The 14070-nt window shown below is 43.6% G+C and overlaps 1 protein-coding gene across 3 annotated transcripts; it reads left to right on the top strand.

The window, feature by feature from the left end:
• Positions 1-364: 364 nt before the first annotated feature.
• On the top strand, positions 365-5040 carry LOC136477506 (probable L-ascorbate peroxidase 8, chloroplastic). Of its 3 annotated transcripts, none has more exons than XM_066475693.1 (13): positions 367-695; positions 828-956; positions 1888-2008; positions 2093-2193; positions 2285-2372; positions 2496-2563; positions 2647-2733; positions 3199-3273; positions 3355-3456; positions 3538-3642; positions 4101-4170; positions 4363-4523; positions 4622-5040. In XM_066475693.1, the coding sequence occupies exons 1-13, from the start codon at positions 531-533 to the stop codon at positions 4772-4774; spliced, it is 1425 nt and encodes a 474-aa protein (XP_066331790.1). In that variant the 5' UTR covers positions 367-530; the 3' UTR covers positions 4775-5040. The 3 variants fall into 3 exon arrangements, with proteins under 3 accessions (XP_066331788.1, XP_066331790.1, XP_066331789.1); XM_066475692.1 differs by having other exon boundaries at positions 4357-4523; XM_066475691.1 differs by having other exon boundaries at positions 365-695; positions 4101-4523.
• Positions 5041-14070: the final 9030 nt, after the last annotated feature.

Below are 14070 nucleotides of genomic sequence, written 5' to 3'. Positions count from 1 at the left end.
CAGGCTAAGGCTGCTCAGGCTTAAATTATAGTCGGGCTAAATATACCACTAAACCAAACGACAACTAAAGCAGGCTAAAACTGCTCAGGCTTAGGCCACTAAACCAAACGCACCTGGAGCATGGTCACTGTACCTTAGAAATGCAGCCAACAAAAGCAATGCTGCTTTTAGTTCTCCAGAATTCCTTAAAAAGTTAGGCTTAACATCCACAAAATTTTACTGAAATGCCACTCGAAAGGACAGTCTCTCTTTCAGGACAGCAGAGACCGTTGTCTTCCGTCGCGGTCGCGGTCCACCAGAACACGCGTCGTCCGGCCATTGGCCGCGCAAGATTAGACTCCAGCCTCGCCGCGCCACACACGCGCACGGCCTCACCCTGTCACCGACCAGCCGCCGCCGAGAAGCCCCTCGATGGCGAGGCGAAGGCGCGCTCAGACTCCCCGTGGACCAGCCACGTAGGCGCGCAGCAATCATCTCCCTCTTCCTCCCTCGGTTCCTTCCAAATTTCCAAAGCTCTCGCGCGCGGCGCCATGGCGGAGCGCCTCGCCGCCTCCCTCCTCCCCGCCGCCTCGCCGTCCCCATCCCCGTCCGCCCGCCGCGCAACGGTCGCTGCCGCGGCCGCCGCCTCTTTCCCCTCCCCATGCTCCTCCCGCACGGGGCTGCGCCTACGCTCCCGCCAGCCCCTCCTCTCGCAGGTTCGCTTTTAATTTGCGCGCGCGCGCCGGTCGACATGAGTTTGTCGCCTACATTCTCGCTTACATCAGATCGAATCGAGCTGCTCTGCCTCTGACTCACCCTGTAGTGGTGGTGGGGTTGCTTGCGTGCAGAAGGCGGCCGGGCGCGGGCGTGGCGTGCGGGTGGTCCGGTGCATGGCGGCGTCGGACGCGGCGCAGCTCAAGGGCGCGCGGGAGGACATCAAGGAGCTCCTTAAGACCACATACTGCCATCCCATCCTGGTACACAACAACATAGCGTCCTCCTTGCTTTCGAGTCTCGAGGCTATATTTTTTTTTAATACGACATCCTTCTACGGCTTCCAATCGTTCCGGACAATCACAGCGAAGAGCGAACCTGTATATTTGAACTTCGCTAGATTTGTTCAACTTTACTTGGGTGTCCTTGAGTTTAGATAGAATGAGTGGCGATGTCGCTTTTGTTTCAATCCGCTTGTCCTGCACTCCTGCTTGTGATGGGCAGTGTGGTTATTGCACATGCCATTTGATGTAGCATGGGTTTTGATTACATCAGAGATGTCCATCTCGGTAGTTGATGGTTAGGTTGTTCGCAAGGAAAATAAAGGAACATTCCCTTATGGTTTCTGATGATCAGGGGGCAAAGAGGGTTGATGACAAACAATGCTGTAACTGCAGAATACCGTCAGACCACATGGGAATGGGATCTAGATATCTAGTACCAAAACTTGAATGAAGCAATGATGAAATGCGCCAAGGGAGGACACTGACCGATGTTCCTATGATATATTACATGGTACCCACAAGTCTCTGCTTAAGAAAACATCCAACACAAATCTGCAATAAAGGCACAAAGTTGGACGTCAGCACAAGCTTTAATTGGTTGGATACGGTTGCTACGGCAAACATGTACATTGAAGGAGCTACCCAATTTCCACATTTTTCTGCCTCTGTTCTACGTAGTGACTTGCTTTTCTTGATGTATCCAAATCAGCGCTACTATATGACATTGTGTTTGTTTCCCTTGCATTTTACTGGGCTGATTAGTGGAAATTAGTTCCGTGCAGCATTGCACGGAATTGTTTAGTCACTATATGTACCAGTGCTTCTGCAATTATACGCAGAAGCAAGTTTACCATGTCCGTGTAGTCATATTGTGTTGTGTCAATAAGTGAATGCTTTCAACTCTGTTCAGGTCCGTCTGGGGTGGCATGATTCTGGTACCTATGACAAGAATATTGAGGAGTGGCCACAGCGAGGTGGAGCTGATGGAAGCTTAAGGTTCGATGCTGAGTTGAGTCATGGAGCCAATGCTGGTATTTTCTATTTTCTTGACAGTCTAAATTTCTTATACGTTCTAGGTCAGTAGTAACTTGCTGATTTTGACTTGATTTTCACAGGTCTGATTAATGCATTGAAGCTTATCCAACCTATCAAGGACAAATACCCAGGTATCACTTACGCAGATTTGTTCCAGTTAGCAAGTGCTACGGCAATTGAGGTCATTGTCCTTTCTCTGCTTAAGTATCTCACTTGGTCATTTGATCAGTCAAGTCTATGTAGTAATATGTTTGGTCAATCGCATAATACAGGAAGCTGGTGGCCCGAAAATTCCAATGAAATATGGGCGGGTTGATGTCACAGCAGCTGAGCAGTGTCCACCTGAAGGGAGGCTTCCTGGTCAGTGTTTCCAATGGGTTCTTCATTCCACACCAATGTATCATTTTTGGTTTTGTTCAATGCTTGAAATGTGACTTATGAGAGGTATCAAACTAAATTGTTGCTAATGCACATGTTCTGCAGACGCTGGCCCACGTGATCCGGCTGAACACCTTAGGGAGGTATTCTATAGAATGGGCCTTGATGACAAGGTGTGGCGGGTTTTGAAACTTACTTAACTGTCTATCTGTATTTTCTTGAGCTATGTCATTGAACTTCCGGGGCATTTGTGCAGGAAATTGTTGCACTATCTGGAGCACATACACTTGGAAGAGCAAGGCCTGACCGGAGTGGCTGGGGAAAACCAGAAACAAAATATACCGTATGTTTTTATGTTCTATTTGCTTCAGTTTAAATAAGAAACAATAGGCTATTTTCAATAATATGGAGTTTTTGGGCATGCTCGAACCATACGCTATCCATTATTCTGTATTTTGAGTACAGAATACACACTTTGCTATCATGTTGTGACTTAGAATTCCTGGGGTTCTTTGCCTTACAGTGGAGTTACTTGATAAGACTTGATAACTTCTATAGTCTGTCTCCTTTTGCTATGTTTAGTGACAGAACATAATCAAGATGCAAAAACTTACCTGATAGCCAGTATTCTTGGTATTGTACTATTCTCCACCTCTTGATGTTTTTTTAATTGACAAATGAAACTTCTGTTCTTCTCACTTCTCATACCCAGACTATCTTCTTTGCAAATTTCATTACCAGGCAGGTTGTGAAAATGGTTAGTTTCAACTAACCAGTACTGAGGTGTTCCTGTCATTGCATTTTGCAGAAGGATGGGCCTGGTGAGCCTGGAGGGCAATCATGGACAGTTGAGTGGTTGAAGTTTGATAACAGTTACTTCAAGGTGTGCTTTCTTTTTGTCGTGTTTATAGATCATATTATTGACGAGAATCTCTGATGATTTAAGCTGTTAACAACGCTTCAGGACATGAAGTTTTTGAGCCAGCTTCCCTCGGAAGAGCAGAAGGAACAGGATCTTCTAGTTTTGCCCACAGATGCTGCATTATTTGAGGACCCATCATTCAAGGTAGTGCTTGAGCTCAGCTTGCGACTTCTGATCTTTTTGAAGATCGTTCTTGCATTCACTGAGAATCTATGGCACATTCAGGTATACGCGGAAAAGTACGCAGAGGACCAGGAAGCGTTTTTTAAAGACTATGCTGAAGCTCATGCTAAGCTGAGCGATCTTGGTGCAAAGTTTGATCCTCCTGAGGTTAGTGTTAGTGTGTTACAATCCTTCCATTTTGACCTTCTACAGCCAGTCACAACTTTAGTAAATGAGTAAACACACTAGGACAATATGTCAATATCTATTCTTGAGGTCTTCCATCTGAATGACTTATTTATTTCCTGTAATGTGCATGCTCTTTGCTTCCTTGTCGCATTCACTAGATCATGTTCGGTCATATGAGATGAAAGAAACATTAATGTACCGGTACAGAAAGACCAGAATTTAGTCTGATATTGGGAGTTTGAGATGTATAGGACAAGTGGTAACTGGCAGTAAATTATTAGTCTGTCTTGATCTTGAACCATTCCATAGAAACGTATGATTGATTTTTGTTAAAGCTGCTTGGGTCAACTTTTCCTTTTTGTTCCCAGTTCTTGCAGAAACTTTATGTGTATGTGGTTACAGTCTAACTTCATGCATGTGATGTGATTGCCATGCAGGGATTCTCACTGGATGATGACATTAGCGCTGCACCTGCAGACGAAAAGACGGAAGAAGCTATCTCTTTTGGTGAGAGATTGAAACAATTTTTAGCAGGCATCTCTTGGAAAAACTTTCAAGTTCAAAACTTTTTATTTTTTCTTAAAAAGTTATGGACGGATTTGTTGAAACGAATTTCAACCGGTACCCCATGGAAATGGGGTACTGCACTAACACTGGAACCATGGGGTACTGCACTAACACTGGAACCATCAGTAACAGCAGCACCACCACCAGAGGCTCCAGAACCAGAACCAGAACCAGCAGCAGAACCTACACCAGAACCGGTAGCAGTGGCAGTAGCAACAGCGACATCCGATGACAACAACGGCGCAGCTCCACAGCCGGAGCCCTTCGTCGCTGCCAAATACTCGTATGGGAAGGTAAAAGCACTTACTTGCTCCCTCCATTAAACTCTTACAATCTACTAGAGGGCAGGTCGACGGTAAACTGATGGAGCATGTTGCGGGTGAACTCACAGAGGGAGCTGTCAGAGTCGATGAAGCAAAAGATCAGGGCAGAGTACGAGGGGTTCGGAGGTAGCCCGGACAAGCCCATGCAGTCCAACTACTTCCTCAACATCATGATCCTGATCGCAGGTTTGGCGTTCTTGACGTCTCTGGTCGGGAACTGAGTGCGATATCATCGATTCCTGAAGTCTACGACTGTCCATTTTGCAAACTCTGTAGCATATGAAACATATATAAACGGCGTGCAACCAAGTGACTAGCATCAGAGCTACGTACACTGTGTAAACAGTTTTCACGAAATTCGGAAAGACACTAGAGCAAAAGGAATGTATAGCAAGTATTCGAGAAATAGGGACCTCACTATCATCACTCTACATATATGATTTATTTATTTACAATGAAACAGTGAATGTATGGATATTCACAAATACTAGATGGTGCCCCGCGCTTCGCTGCGGGATGCCGGTTCTCTCAACAATTGTGTACAATTATCATACAATTCAGTATTGAAAGCCATTGAAGGTTACAAAGTGTCATTGGTGAAAAGGAACGAAGCATTTATATAAGTCAGCACGTTGAATAGCTATTGAACATGGCCTCTATCCAATACAATTAAAGTCCCGTAACCATAAATTTGGAAGCAAAACCGTCATTGAATGATTGCTTGCAATGCTCCTTTGCTCTCCTCACCCCTGCAATGCTTGTAAGGCAACTCACATCTTAGAATCCTGGCCATTAAGCAACTATCTTTGTGTTAATAATGAAACATTCAGATATATGATAAAACACAGTACGGTGGAATGTACGTTTATGAGGTCACGGTGAAGCAGCAGGTGCAGTAGAGCAAAGTCTGAAAGAAGCAAGCCATGTGGTACAACTGCTGAAGGATTCACGTAAAAATTGGCTAAAAATACCATGATTCAAATAATAACATACAGAAGATGGATATATGGATGAAAAATCGGTCATTACCCATAGTGAATCGCTACAGATAAGTGGGCAACAAAAAGTTCACTATGAACGCTAAGACCACTGGAGGTGGGGTAATCTGAAGGTACGTATATGTAGTGCAGGTTTTAGAAAAAAAGTTGAGTAACCTGGAATTTTTTTTGAAGGAAAAGTAGGAAAAAATGGTTTATGTACAACGGCACCCAAGGTGCCAAACGCACTGGTCATAGGACCAAACAGATAAAGCACCCGCGCCACTGCTAGTTTGGCTACACAGAAAAATTCATAGCCCTTTGTCTTTGCACTATGTCTTCTTTTGTCAAGGAGGTGACCTGCTGCGCCGGCTTGAACGTGTTTTCGAAGATTCTCCTATTTCTCTCCTTCCACAGATTCCACATGATGTAAATCACTACTCCGTTGAAACGCCTGCGCCGATTAATAAGTTCATTGAGGTTGTGCCGTAAGGTAGAGTAACCTGGAGTCACAAACAAATTGAGGCTACTGCAAATTAATAATTTCACTCAGCAGGATATAACGTGGTTCATTAAGTTCTAGGTTTACAGTTAGGAACGACAAATAGAATAACTCACATTGTACTGTTGTCACTATTTATTTTCTTTCGTGAAACCGATTATACCTTCAGAATTAAGATGTTGTAGCATAAAAGAATTTGGAAACGTAGTATACCTGCAGAATCATGATGCTGTAGCATAAAAGAATCTGTTTCTGCAGAAAATGCACAGAATAAATTGGCAAGGGAAAACTGGACAAATTCACAATGACCTTCAGAAGCCAAACATGTAAGCAAGCTAGAGGCATGCAACAGTACATGAATGGTGACTGGGATGGAGCAGCAGTTTCAAAAGGATGGCTTACTCTTACAATCTACTAGAGGGCAGCTCGATGGTAAACTGATGGAGCATGTTGCGGGTGAACTCACAGAGGGAGCTGTCAGAGTCGATGAAGCAAAAGATCAGGGCAGAGTACGAGGGGTTTGGAGGCAGCCCGGACAAGCCCATGCAGTCCAACTACTTCCTCAACATCAAGATCCTAATCGCAGGGCTGGCGTTCTTGAAGTCTCTGGTCGAGAATTGAGTGTGATATCATCGATTCCTGAAGTCTACGACTGTCCATTTTGCAAACTCTGTAGCATATGAAACATATATAAACGGCGTGCAACCAAGTGACTAGCATCAGAGCTACGTACACTGTGTAAACAGTTTTTCACGAAATTCGGAAAGAGACTAGGCCAAAAGGAATGTATAGCAAGTGTTCGAGAAATAGTGACATGACTATCAGCACTCTACATTTAAGATTTATTTATTTACTATGAAACAGTGAATGTATGGATATTCACAAATACTAGATGGTGCCCCACGCTTCGCTGGGGGATGCCGGTTCTCTCAACAATTGTGTACAATTATCATACAATTCAGTATTGAAAGCCTTTGAAGGTTACAAAGTGGCATTGGTGAAAAGGAACAAAGCATTTATATAAGTCAGCACGTTGAATAGCTATTGAACATGGCCTCTATCCAATATAATTAAAGTCCGGTAACCATAAATTTGGAAGCAAAACCGTCATTGAATGATTGCTTGCAATGCTCCTTTGCTCTCCTCACCCCTGCAATGCTTGTAAGGCAACTCACATCTTAGAATCCTGGCCATTAAGCAACTATCTTTGTGTTAATAATGAAACATTCAGATATATGATAAAACACAGTACGGTGGAATGTACGTTTATGAGGTCACGGTGAAGAAGCAGGTGCAGTAGAGCAAAGTCTAAAAGATGCAAGCCATGTGGTACAACTGCTGAAGGATTCACGTAAAAATTGGCTAAAAATACAATGATTGAAATAATAACATACAGAAGATGGATATATGGATGAAAAATCGGTCATTACACACAGTGAATCGCTACAGATAAGTGGGCAACAAAAAGTTCATTATGAACGCTAAGACCACTAGAGGTGGAGTAATCTGAAGGTACGTATATGTAGTGCAGGTTTTAGGAAAAAGTTGAGTAACCTAGAATTTTTGTTAGAAGGAAAAGTAGGAAAAAGCGGTTTATGTACAACGGCACCCAAGGTGCCAAACGCACTGGTCATAGGACCAAACAGATAAAGCACCCACCCCACTGCTAGTTTGGCTACACAGAAAAATTCATAGCCCTTTGTCTTTGCACTATGTCTTCTTTGGTCAAGGAGGTGACTTGCTGCGCTGGCTTGAACGTGTTTTTGAAGATTCTCCTATTTCTCTCCTTCCATAGATTCCACATGATGTAAATCACTACTCCGTTGAAGCGCCTGCGCCGATTAATAAGTTCATTGAGGTTGTGCAGTAAGGTAGAGTAACCTGGAGTCACAAACAAATTGAGGCTACTGCAAATTAATAATTTCACTCAGCAGGATATAATGTGGTTCATTAAGTTCTAGGTTTACAGTTAGGAACGACAAATAGAATAACTCACATTGTACTGTTGTCACTATTTATTTTCTTTCGTGAAACCGATTATACCTATAGAATCAAGATGTTGTAGCATAAAAGAATTTGGAAACGTAGTATACCTGAAGAATCATGATGCTGTAGCATAAAAGAATATGTTTCTGCAGAAAATGCGCAGACTAAATTGGCAAGGGAAAACTGGACAAATTCACAATGACCTTCAGAAGCCAAACATGTAAGCAAGCTAGAGGCATGCAACAGTACATGAATGGTGACTGGGATGGAGCAGCAGTTTGAAAAGGATGGCTTACTCTTACAATCTACTAGAGGGCAGCTCGATGGTAAACTGATGGAGCATGTTGCGGGTGAACTCACAGAGGGAGCTGTCAGAGTCGATGAAGCAAAAGATCAGTGCAGAGTACGAGGGGTTCGGAGGCAGCCCGGACAAGCCCATGCAGTCCAACTACTTCCTCAACATCATGATCCTAATCGCAGGGCTGGCGTTCTTGACGTCTCTGGTCGAGAACTGAGTGCGATATCATCGATTCCTGAAGTCTACGACTGTCCATTTTGCAAACTCTGTAGCATATGAAACATATATAAACGGCGTGCAACCAAGTGACTAGCATCAGAGCTACGTACACTGTGCAAACAGTTTTTTATGAAATTCAGAAAGAGACTAGGGCAAAAGGAATGTATAGCAAGTGTTTGAGAAATAGTGACCTGACTATCAGCACTCTACATATATGATTTATTTATTTACTATGAAACAGTGAATGTATGGAAATTCACAAATACTAGATGGTGCCCCACACTTCGCTGCGGGATGCCGGTTCTCTCAACAATTGTGTACAATTATCATACAATTCAGTATTGAAAGCCTTTGAAGGTTACAAAGTGTCATTGGTGAAAAGGAACGAAGCATTTATATAAGTCAGCACGTTGAATAGCTATTGAACATGGCCTCTATCCAATACAATTAAAGTCCGGTAACCATAAATTTGGAAGCAAAACCGTCATTGAATGATTGCTTGCAATGCTCCTTTGCTCTCCTCACCCCTGCAATGCTTGTAAGGCAACTCACATCTTAGAATCCTGGCCATGAAGCAACTATCTTTGTGTTAATAATGAAACATTCAGATATATGATAAAACAAAGTACGGTGGAATGTACGTTTATGAGGTCACGGTGAAGCAGCAGGTGCAGTAGAGCAAAGTCTGAAAGAAGCAAGCCATGTGGTACAACTGCTGAAGGATTCATGTAAAAATTGGCCGAAAATACCATGATTCAAATAATAACATACAGAAGATGGATATATGGATGAAAAATCGGTCATTACACATAGTGAATCGCTACAGATAAGTGGGCAACAAAAAGTTCATTATGAACGCTAAGACCACTGGAGGTGGAGTAATCTGAAGGTACGTATATGTAGTGCAGGTTTTAGAAAAAAGTTGAGTAACCTGGAATTTTTTTTGAAGGAAAAGTAGGAAAAATAGGTTTATGTACATCAGCACCCTAGGTGCCAAACGCACTGGTCATAGGACCAAACAGATAAAGCACCCACCCCACTGCTAGTTTGGCTACACAGAAAAATTCATAGCCCTTTGTCGTTGCACCATGTCTTCTTTAGTCAAGGAGGTGACTTGCTGCGCCGGCTTGAACGTGTTTTCGAAGATTTTCCTATTTCTCTCCTTCCACAGATTCCACATGATGTAAATCACTACTCCGTTGAAGCGCCTACGCCGATTAATAAGTTCATTGAGGTTGTGCAGTAAGGTAGAGTAACCTGGAGTCACAAACAAATTGAGGCTACTGCAAATTAATAATTTCACTCAGCAGGATATAACGTGGTTCTTTAAGTTCTAGGTTTACAGTTAGGAACGACAAATAGAATAACTCACATTTTACTGTTGTCACTATTTTCTTTCGTGAAATCGATCATATAAATTTAGGGAGGTTGGCTATCATACAAATGCACCGAACTGCGAAGATATCAAGCTAGAGAACCCCAGTATGCAATTTTGCAAACAATAATTACAATGACTGATAGAAATGACAAAGGTTCCATCAGACAAGAAGACACCATTGCTTAAATGTGGGCCTACGTATAGAATCCAAACGAAATGATGTACCTTGTTGGCATAAACAGCAAGTCCTTGAGACTCGACCATTGTGGACTATCTATTTTGCTCAGTTCGTCCTCTGAACACTTCAGTATAAAATGGTAAATAAACTTGCTCATAACCTAAAGCATGGATCCAACTGATAGGATCATTGTACCTATAGAATCGTAGATCAGAGGATAAACTGCTCTTAGATGGGGAATTGTTGATGTACCTCGCCCTAGGGTAATTGTGGACGTGGTGCCGCAACGATGTAGCCTCTGTTGTCGTAGCAGCGTAGGCGCGGTAGTGGCGATGCAGAGGCGACGGTGAGGTCAGTGGCGGCTTCCCGTCGCTGGCAGCACCTTCTCTCTGGATCGGTTCGCGTTAGGGAATAGTTGGTGGGGCGCCTGGCAGCTCAGGGGAACCTCGTGTAGTGTGCCCCGGCCCCCACCTCCCTTTTATGGTGTTGTGCGATGGGGGGCCACCAACCATGGAGCGGTTGGGCGCCCCCGATCAGGGCGCGGATCCAAGGGCCCAGGGCCAATTGGTGGAGATCATAACTAACATTCTCCCCCTTATCTCACCTTATTCCTTAAACTTAACTTACTTACTTTATCTTGTTTCGATTCCATCATAGATCAGTGCATAGAGCGTGCCTCATCATCACGGTCTGTTGCCATTAGATTAAGCAGCTACAACGCACCTCTCTGTTTCGAAATAGATACTCAACTAGGCCCTTAGTATCCAAAAATCATAGGCTTTCCCATAAACCCTTGTCGATTGTGTGTTCTCTGAACGCACTGGGTGGTTAGCCTTTGGTAAGCGGATCCGCAAGTACTTATTCGGTACTTATGTGCTCAATGCTTTCAAAATGATTCTGAATTTTCTCCTTTACAACATACTAGCCATTGCTGCCCACGCTTCACTACGGGTAATGTGCTTGGTATAGAAAAAATCTTAGAAAATATGGCTCATATGTCTAATATGTTTTATCATCGCGTTGCTACGAAAGGTTGGTCTATTTGGTATATTAAATGAGAAAAATATGGGAAGAAAAGATAACATGGCTTTTTTCATTACAATAGAGGTTGGTTGTCATTACATGGAGGTTGGTTGTCATTACATGGTGCCTATTCTAGGCTAGCAAATCAATGACATGTTAGTGGAAAGAAGTATTTGATGGAGTTGGGCTCAGGCAACTAACACACTTAGATTCAAAGCACAACATTGGCTAGGATTATATTATAGGTGGAAAGAGCAAAAACTACAACACAAGTACGTCTCCTAACGCGAGGGTTTACAAAAGAGTGAATTAGGATCCACTCCTCTTAGGCGAAACTACAACACATTTCGTAAATCTAGAATTACACGATGTCGAACACTATTTTACACCGGAATTTAAAGTTACATGGTTAAGAGCAACCTAGTACAACCAAGGCTTACTCCAGAAGTCAGGATAGACGAGGGCAATGGAGAAACAACAAAATAATGATTATCCAAAACATGGCGTATGACCAACAGATCCAGAAACAGGAGACTGAGAAGTCAAACATCGTGAACCCTAAGACCAAACTAACCAACGATAGACTTGAACTTCTTCGAAAACCAAATCCCTTCTTCTCATATTACACCATCACCTCTATGAGACGAACCTGGTTTCACAATGACGACTGGATCTCATAGCTCTGCTTTGGATTTGAGAGAGATGGGGATGAAGAAGAAGAGCAAGGACCAAGGGCATCTTATAGTGGCGAACGGAGATGGGGCACACCGCACCGGAAGTGGAGATGGCATGGATGGTATACACTACCGGTTCACGCCATGGGGATAAAGTCAGCCATGGCGCTCTCCCTGCGCAAGCGAGTGGAGGAGGGGAATAAAGGAGAGGAGAGAGAGGGTTCGCTCAACGAGGGACGTGTGCAGGTGGCTGTGTCCCTAAAAGAAGAAAGAAGGGAGGGGGTCCGGTACAGGGACAAGGGCGAGGATCAAGAGCGGACCAGAGGCCGAGAAAAGGAGAAGCACACAGTGCATGAGGACGATGAGTGTGGCACGATGTCGCGACCATGCGAGGATAGGGTGCTAATGGGTCCGACACCGACGGTGTCCGTGGGGCACGCGGTGATAGCGACCCGGTGTGCGTAGCGTGGTCGAACTGGGCATAGTGCTTGGGACTTGACATCCACTCAGGCTTTTCTAAGCACTCCCTACTACCTAAGGCTAACTTTTCCTAGGTGTTCTTCTTTTGTTCCCTTCCTTGTCCACAATATGTGCCAATTTTTGTATGAAGTGAGATCGCAACATACATGCTTTCTCCGAAACCACCTCCTCTTGTTTACTTTGAGAGAACACTATTTCATCAACCTGTTGTGGATTTCCCGTTCAAGCACCTGAATATTTGTATCAAAAGTGGTATGGCGGTATAACTTGGTAAAGGTATTTGGTCAACAATCTCGATACCAGTGCGTATCGAGCAACGTCACCATGTGGTAGCTGTTCCATAGGGGCCCTCGATTTCGTCGTGGCTTCATAAGCTATTAACCAGGCAACTACTACCAACTTACATGCAATGAAGACGGTGGGGTCATAGACCACAGAATCAGAGGAGTATTGCAAGGGAAGATTGAAACAACAAGGGTTCCTTTCGTAACAAGGGACACAAACTTCAAATCCAACAACAGATCTAATTTAAAGAGATTCAAGTGTTCTGCTGGGACATCTATAATTAGTTGATACAGTGTCCTATGTTATCCAATCATGGCTGATCTGCTGGCATTTGAATGGTAATTTCTCTTATAACCCACTTAACATCACCCACGAAAAACGTAAGCACATCTAACGAGACTTAAGGTAGATGGATGTAATAACACAACGAAATAAATAAAATGCATATTCTGAACGTCCTTGTGCTGGTACAACATATAGGCACTTACTCTCCCATTCTCGACACATCATTCACTTTTCCTAAGATCGGACTACCTCAACAACTACGGACAAAATACAACGGTGAAAGGTCCTAATATGGCTAGAGGGGGGTGAATAGCCTATTTAAAATTCTATAAATCAACTAGAGCAATTTGATTAGTAAGACAAATAGCGAAATGCAAACTTGCTCTAGCTCTACGAGGATTGCAAGCCACCTATCCAACAATTTTAGTTGCAATGATTACTAGACACACAACTTGGTATGGAACTACTCACTAAGAGCTCTCAAACTTACTACACTAAAGAGCTCCACTAGATGAACTTAAATAACAAATCAAGCTCTCAAATCTAATTACACTAAAGAGCTTGCCACAACTAGTCTGCAAGAATATAAAAGAGTGAGTAGGATGATTATATCGCCATGTAGAGGGATGAACCAATCACAAGATGAAGATGAAATCAATCACCGAGAGAGTGCCAAATGGCAAGAGACAACCGATTTTCTCCCGAGGTTCACGTGCTTGCCAACACGCTACGTCCCCATTGTGTCGACCAACACTTGGTGGTTCAGCGGCTAAGAGGTGTTGCACAAACCTCATCCACATGATTGGACCCTGCAAGAACCTACACATAAGTGAGGTAACTCAATGACACGAGCAATCCACTAGAGTTACCTTTTGGCGCTCCGCCGGGGAAGGTACAAATCCCCTCACAATCACCGGAGATGGCCACGAACAATCACCAACTCATGCCAATCCTCCACCGCTGCACCAAGCTATCTAGGTGGTGGCAACCACCAAGAGCAACAAGCGAAATCCGTAGCAAAACATGAATACCAAGTGCCTCTAGATGCAATCACTCAAGCAATGCACTTGGATTCTCTCCCAATCTCACAAAGATGATGGATCAATGATGGAGATGAGTGGGAGGGCTTTGGCTAAGCTCACAAGGTTGTTATGTCAATGAAAATGTGCAAGAGAGTGAGCTTGAGCTGGTCATGGGGCTTAAATAGAAGCCCCCATGAAATAGAGTCGTTG

This window comes from Miscanthus floridulus, chromosome 8 (assembly GCF_019320115.1).
Source record: "Miscanthus floridulus cultivar M001 chromosome 8, ASM1932011v1, whole genome shotgun sequence".
Classification (NCBI taxonomy): domain Eukaryota; kingdom Viridiplantae; phylum Streptophyta; class Magnoliopsida; order Poales; family Poaceae; genus Miscanthus; species Miscanthus floridulus.
Note: the sequence above shows the minus strand (reverse complement) of the source record. Positions and strands in the feature narration are given on the sequence as shown.

Excerpts from the sequence above, each read along its gene's own strand:
- LOC136477506 (XM_066475691.1), top strand. The coding sequence starts at position 531 with ATGGCGGAGCGCCTCGCCGCCTCCCTCCTCCCCGCCGCCTCGCCGTCC. Across the intron at positions 696-827 it reads GCCAGCCCCTCCTCTCGCAG|AAGGCGGCCGGGCGCGGGCG; the intron begins GTTCGCTTTTAA and ends GCTTGCGTGCAG. Across the intron at positions 4,524-4,621 it reads CCAAATACTCGTATGGGAAG|AGGGAGCTGTCAGAGTCGAT; the intron begins GTAAAAGCACTT and ends GTGAACTCACAG.